The following is a 16,821-nucleotide window of genomic DNA, read 5'->3' as shown; positions in this document are numbered from 1 at the left end:
TTGGCCCCTTCAACAGGTCTGTAAACATCTCCATTTCAAAGGCTGAGAATGGTTTCTGTTTCCCTGGCTATACATGAACGCAACATTTTTTGCAACACAATGTAACAAATTATATACATTGAGAAATTTTTATGTACATCAACAGAATGTGCTTCTATAAAAGCTTATTCTACATATCAATTTAATCCTTAGCATTGTATATGTGAATAGTGATTGGTTGTGTAAGATTTCTTTATTTCAAATATTTTCAAATATTTCAAAAAATATTTTTTCTCGAGGAAAGAAAGTGCTAAGAGGGTATGACTGTTGTTAGAGTCCAGAGGCAGCGGGAGACGTTAGCACACAATTATGAGGCTGGATGCTCACCAGAAAAGAGACAATGGTTTTAAATTAAAAATCTATCCATGTTTAAAAAAAAAGAAGATCCTTCTATAAGGCAGCAGGATCACAAAAACAAACTCTTCAACTTCTCTCAATTTGCTCTGATAAAAATACTAAGAGAAAGAGAATGACGAAATCAAATATATCATTGCCTTGAATTAAAGCTGTGTCAGAGAAACAGGCCTCACTAAGCGTCTTCATTGGGAAAACCATACAAACACTACTCTGCTATTTGGAGCAGTTGTGTTGAACAAAATCTTAACTACCCCCACCCCAACACGCATAGTCATACATGCTTACACTTCTGTGCACAATACAATGTAGTGCGGAGCAATGTTACCAGACCATCACAAATAGACACTTTGATCCATTCACGTAAATGTGCTGAATTTCCTGTTACTATCCAGAACGTGCTAACCAGTCACAGAAAACTGCTCCTAACAGGTCTAATGCATGATGGAACAGGTCAGAACCAGCTCCTTTCCTTGTGAACTTCCAGTGAGTCAAGCACTGTGCTACATCTTTAACATCCATTATCTCATTTACCGCTTGCAGGGGCTGCATGAGACAAGGGGTACCTCAAGTGAATAACCTGGGCAGTCTTGATGGCAATGCAGTCAAGAGTTAAAACTGGAACTGTATGTCCAACCAATTCCACCCAACGCTGAAGTCAGTGCCTACAGGCATTTTTAAGGAGTTAGTACATGTAGGGAAATGCTTTCTCTAGCTATAGTACAAAAAGAGAGGTGTTTCATATTTCCACTATAAGAGTGCATGGCAAGTTAATAATACATGGCAAAATACAGCCAACTACAAACTACTGACATTTCTGTCCAGAGGCAACCACAGAAGAGGTGGTGCACCTTAAGGTTAGCATGCGTCTATGCAGACCTCTACAAAATTAATTTACAACCCTTCTCTCACTGCAAGAAAGAGACCATTCATCATGAATATACGACACAAGTAACTAGATTAATGTTTCAGCTCTGAACTCTATTTTCTTGTTTTCGGAGTATTTCCATTAATATAATTTTGTTAATGTTCAGAAAGCTTTGTTATCTAGATCATTGGACACAACAAACAGGAAGTGACAAGAACTAACAGCAGGACAGCAGAACAATGGTGTTTATCTCTATTGTATGATTTAAATTTATCTCTGTTTATTTAACATGATTTAATTGCTTATTACACAGCTTGCACTCCAGGGTCTTTCATGGCTGTCTCTTTGCATATCCTTGTTCAATTTATAGCACATTTCCCAGTCACATACCAAGATCTGTCCCAGAATAACTTCACCAGTTCTTCATATCTCCGATTAGTCATAATATACATCAGAAATTTTTCGGCAACTCTATGACTAGTATGGTGGTTTGAATGAAAATGGTCCACAAAGGTTCATAGAGAATAGCATTATTTTGCAAAGATTAGGACTTGTGACCTCATTTGGAGGAAGTTTGTCACCAGGAACAGCAGCCTTTGAAGTTTCTGATGCTCAAACCATGTCCAGTATTACTCTCTATTGCTGCTGTCTGAGGATCCAAATGTAGAGCTCTTAGCTACCTCTCCAGCACCATGACTGCCCTAACACAACCGTGCTTCCCAATGTGATGATAATGAACGAAACCTCTGAACTATAGTTCAGCCTGAATTAAAGAATTAAATGTTTCTTTTTTAGGAATGACCACAGTCATGTTGTTTTACAGCTATAGAAACCCTAAAGAAAATAGCTAGGAAAGGTCACACTGTTCTCTCTCTCTCTCTCTCTCTCTCTCTCTCTCTCTCTCTCTCTCTCTCTCTCTCTCTCTCTCTCCCCTCTCTCTCTCTCACATGCGTGCCTGCGCCCTCCCCACACATCTTCATCCCACCTCAGTTAGTGTCTTCACAGAGGCTAATATATTTATAGAGCCGTGTAAAATACACTTTTCAGTAAGCTCCACTCCCAGTCCACCATCTCCTTTAAGACAGATTTTGTGCCTGACATGTATTAAGGATCCTCAAATAGTCTGTGACAGCTTAAGATCTAAATTCCACCAGCTTTGAAGAGGAGCCATATCTGCTTGGGGATTCTCTCCTCTGTACTTGGGTAGCACATGCACTTCATCCAAGTAGGGCAGCACAGAGCTCTCCCAGGCAGTGACCTCCCTTTCCAGTCCTCATCTGTCTGCTTTTCATCTTTGTGGTGTCCATTTTCCAGAGTGCTCTAATTTAACTCGCATCCAGCACCCTTCACCAGTCCTTGTATTATCCTCTCAAATGGCCTCCGTTTCCTTCATGACCCCAACAGCTAAAGTATTTGGCTAAGAGAAGGAGCTTTTCCAATTCCTTTATTTATATTGAAAAGCGAATCACAGTATGAGGATTTGTTTCTTGTATCTACTCATATTTAGTGATATCTGGATTGAAATGTTTCACATTATCTGCTGATCATGGAGGAGTCTTCACAAAAGTGGCAGCTTTCTCTATGGATAACAATTTTTTGTTTTGTTTTGTTTTGTTTTGTATAAATAGATGCCTTTTCACTGGTAAAAACCTTTTCTCTTCAGAGAAAGTGGTTCTGTATATGTCACATTGCCAGGTTTCAAGAATTTCCTTTGACTGGAATGCTATAGCTTTAAAAAGACTAAAAATCATTAGTTAGTAGGTTACAAATACAGTAGAGACCCTTTTGTGGTCACTTGACTTCAGCAGCTGCAGCAGTCATCGAGATCAGAATTCTAGAGCTAGCCTCATTCGTGATGCAATGAAGAACATAAAACTTCTTAAAGTCAGAAGCCATGTTGAATTCTAGTAAGCAAATCCTCCAAAGCAAATAATGCGAATGTGCTGTAGAAATCCAGCTCAGCTTATTCTGTACAAAAGGGGTTAACATCAATATGTTTACATCCATCATCATAGACTTTTAACATGTTATACAGAGAAATGATGCTATCTGTTTTAGGTACCCTGTGCATCATAAGACAGAATGGATGTTGCATTGAAAATTTACAGCAGAGTAGCCACTCAGAAGGAAACCTAAGAAGTTTTATTACTTTTTTGTTACTTTCCTTTATACCATCGTTCCTCAAATCTTACTTCTATAATAACAAAAGAAGCAAATCATTAGCAACCGCCACCAAGGACTCTCTCAGCATCCTAACCTAGAGCCCTATAGAAAACAGACCCATGAAATTGCGACAGTATGGTTGCCTGAACAAAACAAGCATAATGACACCAGATGACAGGCTAGCAAGCCTAGAGGAAATTCTCTCAGATCCTACTCTAAATGAACTGCTACATTGGAGGGTAGCCAATGTCTTCTGCGAAAAGAAGAATCAGTTTCCTCCAGGAATGAGCTCCTGCACAGATTGTTTTTCAAGTTGGTCCATGGGTCCATTTTCTCTAGGGTACACCATCTAGCAGTAGGCATCTTAAGTCTCTGAGTCTTACATTCTTTCTAACATTTCTTCTGTGAGTTTTCTCTCAGCTTTAGGTGTAGCTGACACATAGATGTATCACTTGGGGCTGGGTACACAATGGTCTACTATTCCCTGGGTTTTTGACAGTTGTGGATCTCTGTAATGGCCTCCAGATGTTACAAAGATATAACCTGTACATACAAGCAACATAGTACAGATTCAGTAGGCTGCAAACACATGCATGCATGCATGTGTGTGTGTGAATGCACACACGTGTATACATGGGACAAAAAGAGACTATGGATTTCACAGGATAAGTTGGGGTAGGTATAGGGACAAGGATGATGTAGATACAGTACTAATATAAGAAGTCCTCTCTCTGTCACACACACACACACACACACACACATACACACACACATACATACACACACATGCATACACACACACCCCACACACACATTCACACACACACACATACACACACACACACACACACACACACACACACACACACACACACACACACATCTTTCTTAATTAGAGGTCTGTTTTGTCCCCTAGCAAGAAGGCTAGAAGCCTAAGAGTATCATGCTCTAAGAGTATCATGCTAGGATCTTGTAGGCTTCTGGTGAGAACTTTGTGCCGCCTCAACTGACAGCAAACAGCACAAAGGCATGCAAGCACAAGTAAACAAAGCTAAGTGTGACGATGACCTTGCTTATAACAACTCCCTCTTCAGGTGAGTACAGAACCATTCTCTAGAGATAGGCAGCAACCATTCCTAACAGCAGACTCTCCTCCGTGAAACTTCATGTCCTAATACCACTCCAACAGCCATCGATTTCAGCAGGTGTCTGGAAGATTTATATCATCACCAAGCTATAACATTCAAGAGAAGCTGCATATACACATATAATGTCGTTCAAATTAGACATGGGCATTTTAGTCTTTATATATTATCTTCTTGGCAACTTTACTATTTTTAACACAAAGCTTTTTTTATCCTCACATATACTTGCAAAAATATAGTTTTCCTGTTGTTTATCTATCGTTTGAACATAAATATCATTTTTACAAAAAGTCCAATATAAGTATGCCTGTCTTTTAATCACTTATTATTGCCTTGCCACTAAGTACATAATTTATATCTCCTCTACAAATAATGAAAATGCAATAGAGCCATTCCTATCCATTTGCAAGAAATTTCTAAACCCACAAAAAAGTGGTTGTATCTTTGCATTTCAACATGGAATATTAAGCAAAAAATAATGAGATGTTTCACAGATATTAGCCTGGATTTAATCTATGTATTTTATTAGCATAAATCCATTTGTTGTCACCTAATCAGTATTCTTTTGTTCAGTTGTTCCAAATAGCAAGATTGTTTTAGCCATCGAAGTGAGGAGGATCCAACAGAAATGCTATGTGGCTCCGTGGCTCCTCATCCTGTACCCCCCACCTTTGACAGCCTTCATTCAATCAGTGGCTGTCAACTGAGCTAATCCTAGAATTTTTACTTTTCTTTAACATTTGTATTCATTGTGTGTCTTTGTGAGTGCACCTAATGGTGGTCTAGACACTTTGCTTGCAGGAGTTCATCCTCTCCTTCTACAGCGTTGGCTCCCTATGCTGAGCTCAAGTTGACAGACTTAGCTGGAAATGAATTTACCTGCTGAACCAAGTCACCAAAATCACCTAAATTTTCTTAATTGTCTTTTGTTAGGACAGCCATTTTTCTTTAGGTAGGAGTAACACCCCATGATGATGCAACTGAAGCCCCCAGGTTTCTCTAAAGTTTCATTTAAACACATAGACATTGAAAGGAGAAAGAACCTGCTTGTAGCACAGCAACTTATATTTCATGTTACATTTCAATATAAATTAAAAAAAATCCCTGTATGATCCAGAATAGTTGAGGATACCACAAGAAAACCCACAACATCAAACATGGACTCACAGGGTCTCACTGAGACTGAACCAGCAATCAGGGAGCCTGCATGGTCTAATCTAGGCCCTCTATCTATGTGTTATAGTTGTGCAGCTTAGTATTTTTGGGGGACATCTAACAGTGAGAGCAGGGCTATTTGTGATGCTTTTGCTTGCTCTGGGGATCCTTTTAGTCTTGCATGGTTGTCTCATCCTGCCTTAATATGAGGAGAGGTACCTAGTAGCATTGTAACTTTATATGTAGTGTTTGGTTGATATTCCTGAGAGGCCTGCCCCTTTCAGAAGGGAAATGGAGGCTTAGTAGATATGGGGAGAAAAAGAGAAGTAAGGGACTGAGAGGAGAGGAGGGAGAGAAACTGTGGTCCGAATGTAATATATAAGACAATAAATTAACAATTTAAAAATAAAATGTCCCACTATAAAATTCTTTAAATTATCTGTTGAATTTTATATTTTATATTACATTTATGTTTTATATAATATTTTATACTTTGAATAATTTATTTTACATTATATTTTTATATTTCATTTATTATTTTATATTTAATATTTAAATTTTATTTTTTACAGATAGCATTATAGAAGTTCAGAGGAATTTACAAAATTGCAATTCTACTAATACCATCACTCTTATTTAAATGAATGCAATTTTCATAGGTGATTGAAATTGAAAGTGATTAAATCTAAGACTAAACTAAAAAAATTCTTAATATATGCATTTAAATGATTTTTCTTTATGAATTTATTCTCCAGTTATCGTAGATGTATAATACAACAGAAAAACACTTGGGAAAAGAAGACAATATATAAAAAATATGAACACCATTTTCTACACATGTCACAACTTGCAGTTTATTATCTTACTGGAATGGTAAACAGCACCAGTATATCTCAGAGTTTTCATTACATGAAAGAAAAACTGCAATGAACACTTATGAGTTATAAAATTCGCATGCAATTTAGATACAGCAAAATAATGTATTGAATCCATAAAAAATTTCCTAATAAACTTTAGTCCTTTGTGTGACTAAGCAATGCTAAACTGCTAACCTCCTCTGAATATTTAGATGTATGTCAAAAAGTGGATGCCTTCTTGGCTCTCTATACTCCTGATTTAAGAGGACTTGCTAGGTATCAGTGGGAGAAAGGAAGGAAAAAGCAGGGACCTTCGAGGAAGTACAAAAGTACCATTACTTCATTAGTCTTATTTTTTTTTTTTGGTTCTTTTTTTTTTTTTCCGGAGCTGGGGACCGAACCCAGGGCCTTGCGCTTCCTAGGCAAGCGCTCTACCACTGAGCTAAATCCCCAACCCCCTCATTAGTCTAATTTAAATGTTACCCTCCTGTAAGGATGATCACAATAATTTCCTATCATTGCCCTAAGGTAGATTATTTATCTTCTATTACATTCAATAAGAAGCCTCTCTAGGATAAAAGTCATAACAGGACTGGGGCTACATTCTTTCTAGGAGTGCCATATGGGTATCTACCTACTGCCTGGGTTCCATGTGATTGTCTACCTGTCTTAGTTTATGAGCCTTTACTGTGACTTCAAAGCCAGCAGTGTAGCTTTGCGCAGTGGCAGTATCGTAGCCAATGAGGTTTATCCGAGGCGCGATTATTGCTAATTGAAAACTTTTCCCAAAGCCAGCAGTGTGGTATTGTAAGCCTAACCTTCTCAGATGCTCTTGCCCATTCCTTATGCATGAACCACAGGTTCATGGTCCAGTATAATAATCTCAATATTTTGTATTGTATCTGGAAAAAAAATCCTTCTTATTCTTTAAGGTATTGGCTTTATATATGTGAGATTAGAACATGGGCATAATTCAAGGGCTCGGTATTATTCTGTCACCATAATAAAATATTAAGAGTAAATAATGTTTGGACAACTTGATCATTAAGATTTTTACAGTGCCTGGACTTTATGAAAAAGTCAAGTAAATAAATGTATTAAAATATGGCAAAGATATATTTATATTTAGAAATTGGTCATAAGAATATCCTGATTTTTCTCCTGAGACCTCTCTATTTATTGAGCCTGGGAGACTAACTGTCCCAGATAAAATGCGTTGTTTAGAAGACTGGGGTTTCCTTGTGTTCACACCCTGGCATGTCTTAAAAGGCAAGTGCTAAGAAAGTCCCTTTAACGAGTACATGCCTCTCTAGGCAACTGGCGATAGTTGAGAATTTCATATCCACCATCCTGTACCTGCAATTGACTTTGCTTTCTCAAGGGCTATGGTAACCACTGGTCAGGGAATTATTGTATGTTTTACCATAAAGGGAGGTAGGGAGGTGATGAAATAATGTGAATATCCTATCACTATTTCTCATCCTTAGTATACTTATACTTTCTAAACCAAAGAAAATGATGATGCTCCTATCTTGTGATTCATTTCTCAAAAGCTTTTGAATATGTTAGAATGAAAGGTAAACTCTTAATCAACTTACGCATCCATCTCAGCCACTATATACATGCATTCATCTCAGCCACTATAGACATGACACTCACCTTAGCCACCTATGTACACGGCATTCATCTCAACATCTAGTTATGTGACAAATTGGTAGGGCTCTTGAGGCCTTCTGTAAGAGCTGTTCTATCACTTCTCGGCCTTTTGGCTAAGATCAAGTGTAGTAAGAGCCGGTCTAAAATAGTTACATGGATTAAAACACCTACAACGTGGACTAATAAGGAAGCTTGGTTACACCTGAAACAACTAGTCAAGTAATCCTGGTAGATTTGTGAGTGAAAAGATTACCATGGAAAAGGGAGAATTACTCCAAGAGTAGAAAGGTCAGTGTTACAGGACTCTAACAGGAGACAAGTTCAGGAAATAAATTCCCTTCTACAGCTCCACCAGAACCAAAAAGAACATTCATGCCAGTTAGAGTTACAATGGAGTTGACGTCTTTTCTGTAAACAATATTATTTTTATGAGAGAAAGTTAGCCTAATTAAAGTTGTGTTAGGTTTTTCAAAGGTCTTCCACTTTGTAACATTGGGAGTACATATGCATACTCAAGTATTCAACATGCTTGAATGGTAATAACTGCTAACATTTACTGGACACTCAATGAATGTCAAGTGTTGCTCTCAAAGGACCATAGCAGGAGCATCCACACTTGCTGTGAAGAAGTAGAAACTGAAGCTAATTATTTATATTATTTTATAATGCTATTTAATTGCAAACTATTTAAGATCAGGGTGTTTGAATCCAAAGCCTTTGTTCAGATTCACCTGCAACACTTGTCCTTTGTGTGATAACCATGTTTCAACCACGAAGAGAAATATATCTACAGATGATATACAACAGAGAAGACAAATGTGTCCTCTGTGTGTGTTACAGCTGGATGTTGGGAAAATATAGTTAGTCGTTATGAATGTCTAGAAGGAATGTGTAAGTGAATAGAAGAGACTGATAGCCTTCCTGTCACCACAGAGATACTTAAGATAAAGTGAATTATTCAATGAGTATGGTAGGGAAAGGGGGCACAGATCAGTACTATGTGAGTTCTGAATGGAAATGGGAGGAAATTCTACATTATGATCCAGAAATAAAGGTTATGTGTGAAAGGTGACTACAGGGACCATGCAGTTGAGTGAAGGCCCAGACAAAATAGGGTGTGCTCACTGTTTTCAGGAGCTAGTGTCTCTGGAGTTATAGACATTGTGCCATCAATTACATGACAAAATTCAGATACTGAAAAACAGAGAATCAAGACATGAAAGAATAAAACTCAATGATAAGAAGAATGGAGGAGGATATTGTTTAAAACAAAGCTCGCAACATTTGTTTCAAAATAAAGCATATTCACAGACGTGTGAAATAAAAACTGCCAAGGAGAATTCAGGGTTGTCAAAGTCCCAAACTGGCAGGCTTGCTAAGAATGAAGAAAATTAAAACTCAAAACTGGGTAGCCTGGAGCCCCCAGTGTCAGCCTCACTTAGGGACAGCCTATGTTTTGTTATTTATAGCTTGTTTTGACAATAAATATATCTCCTGAAGGAATTTCATGCATTAAAACAACAAAACATAAATTTTAAAAGAATAAGCACCCCAGGAAATAAAATAAGACTGAGGCTGGAAACAAGTGATAAGCGCAGGTGAATCGTGGGGTTTGAAGACAACTTTTGATCCCTATCATTTTATCTCTGTGCTCCTCGGCCAAAGGAACTTAGAAACAAAAATGAGTTTACTATATAGGCATCTCTCTTCTTTGTGGAAAAATTAAATAAATATTTCCTTTCCAAGTGTTTAGATTTCAGTTGTCATATTTAAAAATAACAAAACTTCAGCTCTACACCTCAGGTGTCCATCCCTGCAAAATTGAAATCAACAGCAAAAACAAATTTTAAAATATCTTCTTCATTTTAAAAAACTTGATTCATATGTTTATATTATTTCTAGATACTGTCTAAATTAAGAGGTAACTCATCTCTTCAGAGTTTCAACTTCTAGTAGACCTTTAAATGAGTGAGAACGTACATTGGGAATTGCTATGTTCCTATTAGCACCAAGGAGTTTCTTCACATGGACCTATCCACTAAGTTTATGGTTTGCGTGTGTGTGTGTGTGTGTGTGTGTGTGTGTGTGTGTGTGTGTGTGAGAGAGAGAGAGAGAGAGAGAGAGAGAGAGAGAGAGAGAGAGAGAGAGAGATTTGCTAAGTATTAGATTTGTTATGAGATTCTCACAAGCCAAGGACATGGAATAAAATTTTAAACCTTCATTCAAATTTTTTTCTTAAGATATATAAGTATATGCCACAGGATTACTATGACATAATCATCTAACTTCACAATTGAAGGAGTGTGTTAGACATTTTGGGCATATCCCCCATTCTCCTTGCTCTTGGGTTGTTTAAAACAACCTTCATTAAAGCTCTGTTCTTATTTTCCCATGGAAAATACATATTTTAGTACAATATATTGTACAACAAGTACTTTAGCTACAATTACTACTAATTTTTTTTATCGTGTCAAGCCAGGAGAGGAAGAGAGGAAGAGAGGAAGAGAGAGTGAGAGCGAGAGTGAGACTACTAATTTTTAAATGGAAAATGTTTAGGTTAGAGGTTATCAATCATTTAATCTACCCGACACATGATCCCAACGTGTTTTATATTTTATTTCCAAAATACAAAAAGCAGAAACTTTGTTTTCGATTGCTAAAAATGAATAAACAAGATAGAAGATAACTACCAAGTAACAACAAAAGTCACAAATTAAAACCCTTGGCTATTGACTTCCTACTTATGGAAATTTTCTAAAGTTCAAGTAACACAGGTTTATTTAAATAAGAGCGGTGACACTTTCCTTCAGATAAATTGTTAGCACAGATTTTGTGTGCATTCTGAAAGAGAAGGCAGGAATGAAAAGACAAGGAAAAGAAAGAAGTTTGCTTAATATGGTATTTGATATTAAAAGAAAATATTAGCTCAACATGTAGACCAGTCTTTATTGAAAATATGGGAAGGCAGTGTATAATCATGAACTCAAGAACAGAAGACCTGTCTCTATCAGAGGGCATATCTTCATAATTATAGTTGAAATATGAAAATACACCAGCTTGGGAGCTTTATGACTATTCTGCACTTACTCTTACCTTGAAAATGCTCATGACTGACTAAGATAGGTATTGATAAAAAGCACTAGGATCTAACTATTCACTTCCTTACTTAGAAAATTCCTTGTTCGGAAACATCAAGGTTTCCATCATTTCTAGAATAACATCTCTTCTTTCTCAATATATATTTGTAATTTTATAAAAGGAAGTTAAAAGATTTGGATGTGTTTTGGATATATATATATATATACATATATATATATATATATACTTTTAGTTATATTAGGTGATTTAGACACAGGATAAGATTATGAGACATAAAAATAACTCAAGGACCATGGTGTATGCAATTGACACACGACGAAAGGGTCTCCTCCACAGGTTACTTTAGGTGGTAAAGCAGGCTTTTCAGTTCATCTTGAATTTTAATTGTATTGTACTCAGGAAGGAATCCAGACTTGTAATCCACTCTAATTTTCAGAAGAGTGATGATGAATTAGAAAATAGGTTAAATACGCAGCTATGGTTAGTAACTAGTGGATCGAGTGCAAGAATGATTGCCTTACTATTAATCACATGTAAATTAAGCAATACATGAAGAGAGACGCTGAAATTAACCTAAAGTTGAGATGACACTTCAGAGTACATAAAAATAGCTAAGAATCAATTGAAGAATATGCATATTTTGCTGAGAGGACATTATTTTGTTGAATTCAAATATAGTGATAGAGTTTTAAGATTTTCTTAATGAATCCTACAATTAACTAAACGCGTAACCAACTTGTACATGTTTGGTGGCTAAAACTAACTATAGTATACAGGTAGGTGTACATCTTGAACACAGTCATGCGTATCTAGCACCTACCTAATGTATGTGCATGTGCACCTAATACTGACTCTTAGAGACAATATAATCATAGTATTCTAAAGTTGAGAAAATATAGAGGATGAATATCTTAAAATTTAGCAAAGGATTTGTGTTTTAAATAGACTTCTATATTAAACATTAAAAACACTTTCACTCTATCTGTATCTGCAGTGGATTTAGAGAAACATAAGCCATCTCAAATCAATTATTCACGTGCTCATTAGAATGAAAACACAATTTTCTATTTTTTCATGCAGAACAAACAGATGATCATAAGATACTTCTGTGTTACCTTTCAAGATGGAAATGGGATTCCACTCTAGTATTTTTCAGTTTACTAATCTGTGAGAATTTTAATGGAACAAAATACTTCATTGATTTATTTATCAATTACTTCATTTCATATCTATTTTGAGAAATCTTTATGATGATATTTGAGGTTTTATAAATGAAACCTCTTGAAATTATATGTATGTATGTGTGTATGTAAGTATGTGTGCATGGGTATTTTGTGTGTGTGTGTGTGTGTGTGTGTGTGTGTATGTGTATCTTTATACCTCTCTTTTGTACTTTGAGATTGTTATCTCCTGTTCCCATTAAACAGACACAGCTTGAATATAAGAAATCTGTACAATTATTTTTAAGTATCTGGAGACTTAACCATATTATATATTAGACAGTGAAATGTCAAATCTATATTTTACAGGTATAACTATAGCAGAAATCAAAAAATAAAATGTATTATGCTAAAAAGTAATTGTCAACGTCATCCTGTCCACAACAGAATGCAAAATATTCTTATGCGGTAATTGTACTTTATTTAATGTTAAGGCATGTCTAACTTTTAACTAGCTCTGCAAGCAACAACTGTGTGGAATGACTAGAGAGCGGTAGGTTAAAAGAGTAAGGTTAAACATTAAGCACTGGGAGACTTTGTGAAAATTTGTTACCAGCTAACATCCCAGTCTACAGTTCTAGGTAAATGGAATCTTGGGAAATTACAATTATAGGTAACATCCGGTTTTATATCATTCTAGAAATTAACTTGAAAATGTATTATAATGGTAGATATCTATTTCAAAACTGTAAATTATCATATTTAATCATTACATGGTTAATGAGTTTAATATTTGTATTGAGGGTATATGAATACTTGAATGTCAACCTGGCTATATCTTGACAACTACTGTTGAACATGAGAATAAATGCATATCTATCTTATTTGACAACCTGTTGATCGAAATGGCAAGCACATCCTTTAGAGTCTAGGAAATAGTGACTTATTTTTCCTTAGAGAGAAAGACATCATGCCATAGGAAGAGAATTTAAACTAAATAAAGACTTATCTTAACAATCCAACAGGGACAAAAGAAGGGATACCTAACAGTTTCCCACACAGCCCACCTCATGTGAAAGACTGGTCAAAGTCTTTCCTGAGAAAGACACAGATTCCTGGTAAAACGTGAATTTAGAAAAAGGTAAACAGAAGAAATGAGTTTGTGTAGTACATATAAAAGGTATTTTGCATGTTTCTAAAATAACTTATACATCATTTCAGTGAGTATCATCCAGTGAGTCAAACTGAAGAGACTTGAAAACAAAGTCCTCAAATTAGCACAGTAATAGAATCAGCCAAGTTAACTATAAAAATAGTATAGCATAGGTGTGCAGCCATACCCCGGACAACCTGCGCAGCCCTGTGGATGAAAGACTGGAGCCTGTCATTCATATTTGCACGCCCAGTCTGTATGAGGCCAGCCAGGCTTTTGGGGACATGAGCAACCAGAGAAAGAGACAGAGAAATAGGCTTGACCAAAGGACAGAAACTATCTTTTTAAACAGTAGAGAATTTAGTTCAACGTCATATTTTAATCTCCTTAAATAGAATTAAAATGTATAAATAAGAGGAGATATTTCTTCCTTCATCCCAAGACTGAGACATATATGCTAGAACACAGTAACCCAACTCAGGAAGGTTAGGGAGACAACCACAGGGATTAGCAATGCACTAAGACTGCCCTTAGGAAAATTGGAACATTCTAGGTTTACAAGACAACATGTGCTTAAGGAAGAACAGGGAGGAGAGGCTTGCCCTGAGGAAAATGCTCCTGACACAGTGAGCTGTTGGATACTGTAATGGTTTGCTGAGGCTGCAGAAACCCCAATCCTTAAAAATCTTTACAGCAGGCAAGATTGAGATCCACCGCTTAGGCTGACTATGAGCTATATTTTTCAGTCAGCTGGAACTGCCAAGTCCCTTTCTAGCCCTGTGAGTTTAATTGTAACTGTTAATGGAAACAGTGCTTTCCCAGTAACATCCCTGGCTCCCTCTCATTTAGTTTGGGGTGTTACGACAACATACATTTTAAAGTACGTGCAAATATGAGCAGAGAGTTCGTCACTGGGAATCTTGGTAATGTAGGTGAGTACACGTCCCTCCCGACTCCAGCTTCCTCATGCAAATCGCAGATGCTGTTTAACCAGTGGTATTTATAATAGATAGCAGTTGTAAATAGTTCACACTAATGAAATGTTCAGCTGCAAAGGAGAGCGTGAGGTAGAAAATACTCAGGCAAGTTAAGTTCTTCCTCTCTATGTTATGCAGAATAAAAAAAATGCTCAAAACCAGAATAGAAAAGTTGGTCATTGAGTTTGGATACTTAGTCATTCACTTACTGTGGTCTAAAACTGATTATACATACATACATACATACATACATACATACATACATACATACATACATACACACATACATACACACATACACACACGCATATATATATTCAAACAATGTGCACACGCATGCATACATACATAGTTTGAGCATATATACATGTTTTTCTTTAAACTCATTAGAATCCCAGAAACATTAGTTTATAGCACCTGTGAATTAGTTGATATAGTGGAGCATTTGGCTTTTGGACGACAGAATTTGAACAGTTCACTAAGTAAAATGAAGGCACTCAAATTTCGGGTTAAAGTATTTTTCTGTAATCTAGCATACAACCCAATTTGGATTTCCTCAAAGAACTCATTCATTCACTTTCTTCTAAACTAAAGAATCTAACTGAGTCTTGGGTTCTGGAACGCTTTGAGAAACCACCCCTTTTCATTTTGCCAAGACAAACCCCAATTTTAGGAGTTTAATTTCTTATAACTCAGCTGTAACATTCTTAAACTAATATGAAAGTAAGACTTCACAAAGCACATTGCAGAGTGTCACTCAAACTTTCTACACTACCTAAGCCCGCAAATTCCTACATGGACTCGGCCGGAAGATCCTCCTTCCTCCCTTCAGTTAACTGTGTTCAGTAAACAATTGCATGCATACCACCACAGATCAAATGACTGGAGTGAAAAGAAACACATAAGCACACACCCCTCGCTAGAATAAGTGCGTCTATAGACACCGAGCTTACTCCCTGGGAGTCTAACCTGCTCTATCAGGCAGGACAGTGTCTCCTAATGTCTCTTTTTGTTTGCATTTGGTTTTGAACGTGCGGATGGGTGTGTGCTCCTGTGTGCACATTACCGGAGACGGAGATCCATTCTTGCAGAGGGGCCCTCTGAAGACTCCCTTAATGCCCCGGTAGTGCCCATTGCTGAGATGTCTTGAACTGATGACCAGGTAACAAGCCATGTGGGTCCCGGCTGGAGGTGCAATCTCAACTCCTCACTGAGCGTCCAACAGGCAGGGAGATGCAGGCTGGCTTCTCCGCAGCAACAGTGACTGCCACCTCCTGAGAAGAAGAGCCCAGCAGCAAGCTGGGGACAGAGTGCCCGCGCGCCCCTGCTCCACGACCTGCGCGTGGCTCTCGCTGCCCACAGTGGCTGCTCGGACTGAGGCGGCGGCGGCAGCAGCCCAGAACACTTAGGGGACCTGGCGAACCAGTCCACATGCTGCTCTGACGAGGCGGCGCTCAAAGGCGGGCTGAAGATGTGCTTTTTAAAGGACAACTTCCTGGGTCCACAAGGGAATCGGAGTCCTCCGCCCCCTTTACCCCGCCCCCTGCCGTCGCTCTGGGAGCAGACGGAGTGGGGTGGGGACCTCAGGTACAAGTCGGCATTTTCCAGTCACCGAGCCCACAGGCTGAGCTGCAGTCTGCGGAACCCGGGATGCAGCCGATGCAGCCTGTGCAGGGAGCGTGCTGTTCCTCCGAGTGCCCAAGAGCTGCCCCCTCTGCAGTGTCCGGGAGAGGGCGAGCGCAAGGAGTTGGAGATGTGGTGACTACGGCGCAGCGCGGGGACTGTGAGCGCTCAGCTGGGAGCTGTGGGCTCTGTAGGGTCTGGGTTCACTGAGTGGCAAGGAGAGAAGACAGCTGCCACACTGGCCTCAATGCTCCGCCTTCTGGAACCACCAACACCAATCTCTTGACCCTTCTGCCCGGCTTCTAAGCCAACTTTCTAAGAGGTTTAAGGGGCAGGCACCTAAGATGACTGGGAAGGACTGTGGAAGGATCTGGAAGAAAGCGTTTCCTTTAGTCATTTTCTGCCTGCTCACCTCTAGGGCCCCCTGCATCAAGGCGTCAATGGCTGAAAACAGCTTCCCAGTCGCCTGCAGGGGTGATAGGGTCAGCTGAAACAGAACCAGTTTAGATGCACTGCGGTGGCCAGTTCTTGGCGGAGAAAGGAACTTTCAGGTGGCAAACTTACTCACCGAA

The 16,821-nt window shown here is 38.2% G+C and overlaps 1 protein-coding gene and 2 pseudogenes across 1 annotated transcript in view; 2 read left to right on the top strand and 1 right to left on the bottom strand.

Moving 5' to 3' along the window:
* The window catches only part of Zfp804b (zinc finger protein 804B), a 535,678-nt gene extending 519,162 nt beyond the window's left edge, over window positions 1–16,516 (bottom strand). The window contains exon 1 of the mRNA XM_008762730.4: window positions 15,693–16,516. Within this exon, the coding sequence (XP_008760952.2) occupies window positions 15,693–15,800 (108 nt within the window). The 5' untranslated portion in view covers window positions 15,801–16,516. The remainder of the gene's footprint in view (window positions 1–15,692) is intronic.
* LOC120102775 (U4 spliceosomal RNA) lies at window positions 7,293–7,444 on the top strand (annotated as a pseudogene).
* Window positions 8,331–8,409, top strand: Rnu2-34 (RNA, U2 small nuclear 34; annotated as a pseudogene).
* Window positions 16,517–16,821: the final 305 nt, after the last annotated feature.

Source organism: Rattus norvegicus, chromosome 4 (genome assembly GCF_036323735.1).
Source record: "Rattus norvegicus strain BN/NHsdMcwi chromosome 4, GRCr8, whole genome shotgun sequence".
NCBI classification, from domain to species: Eukaryota; Metazoa; Chordata; class Mammalia; order Rodentia; family Muridae; genus Rattus; species Rattus norvegicus.
The sequence above is the reverse complement of the archived record's forward strand: the minus strand, read 5'-3'. Positions and strand labels throughout refer to the sequence as shown.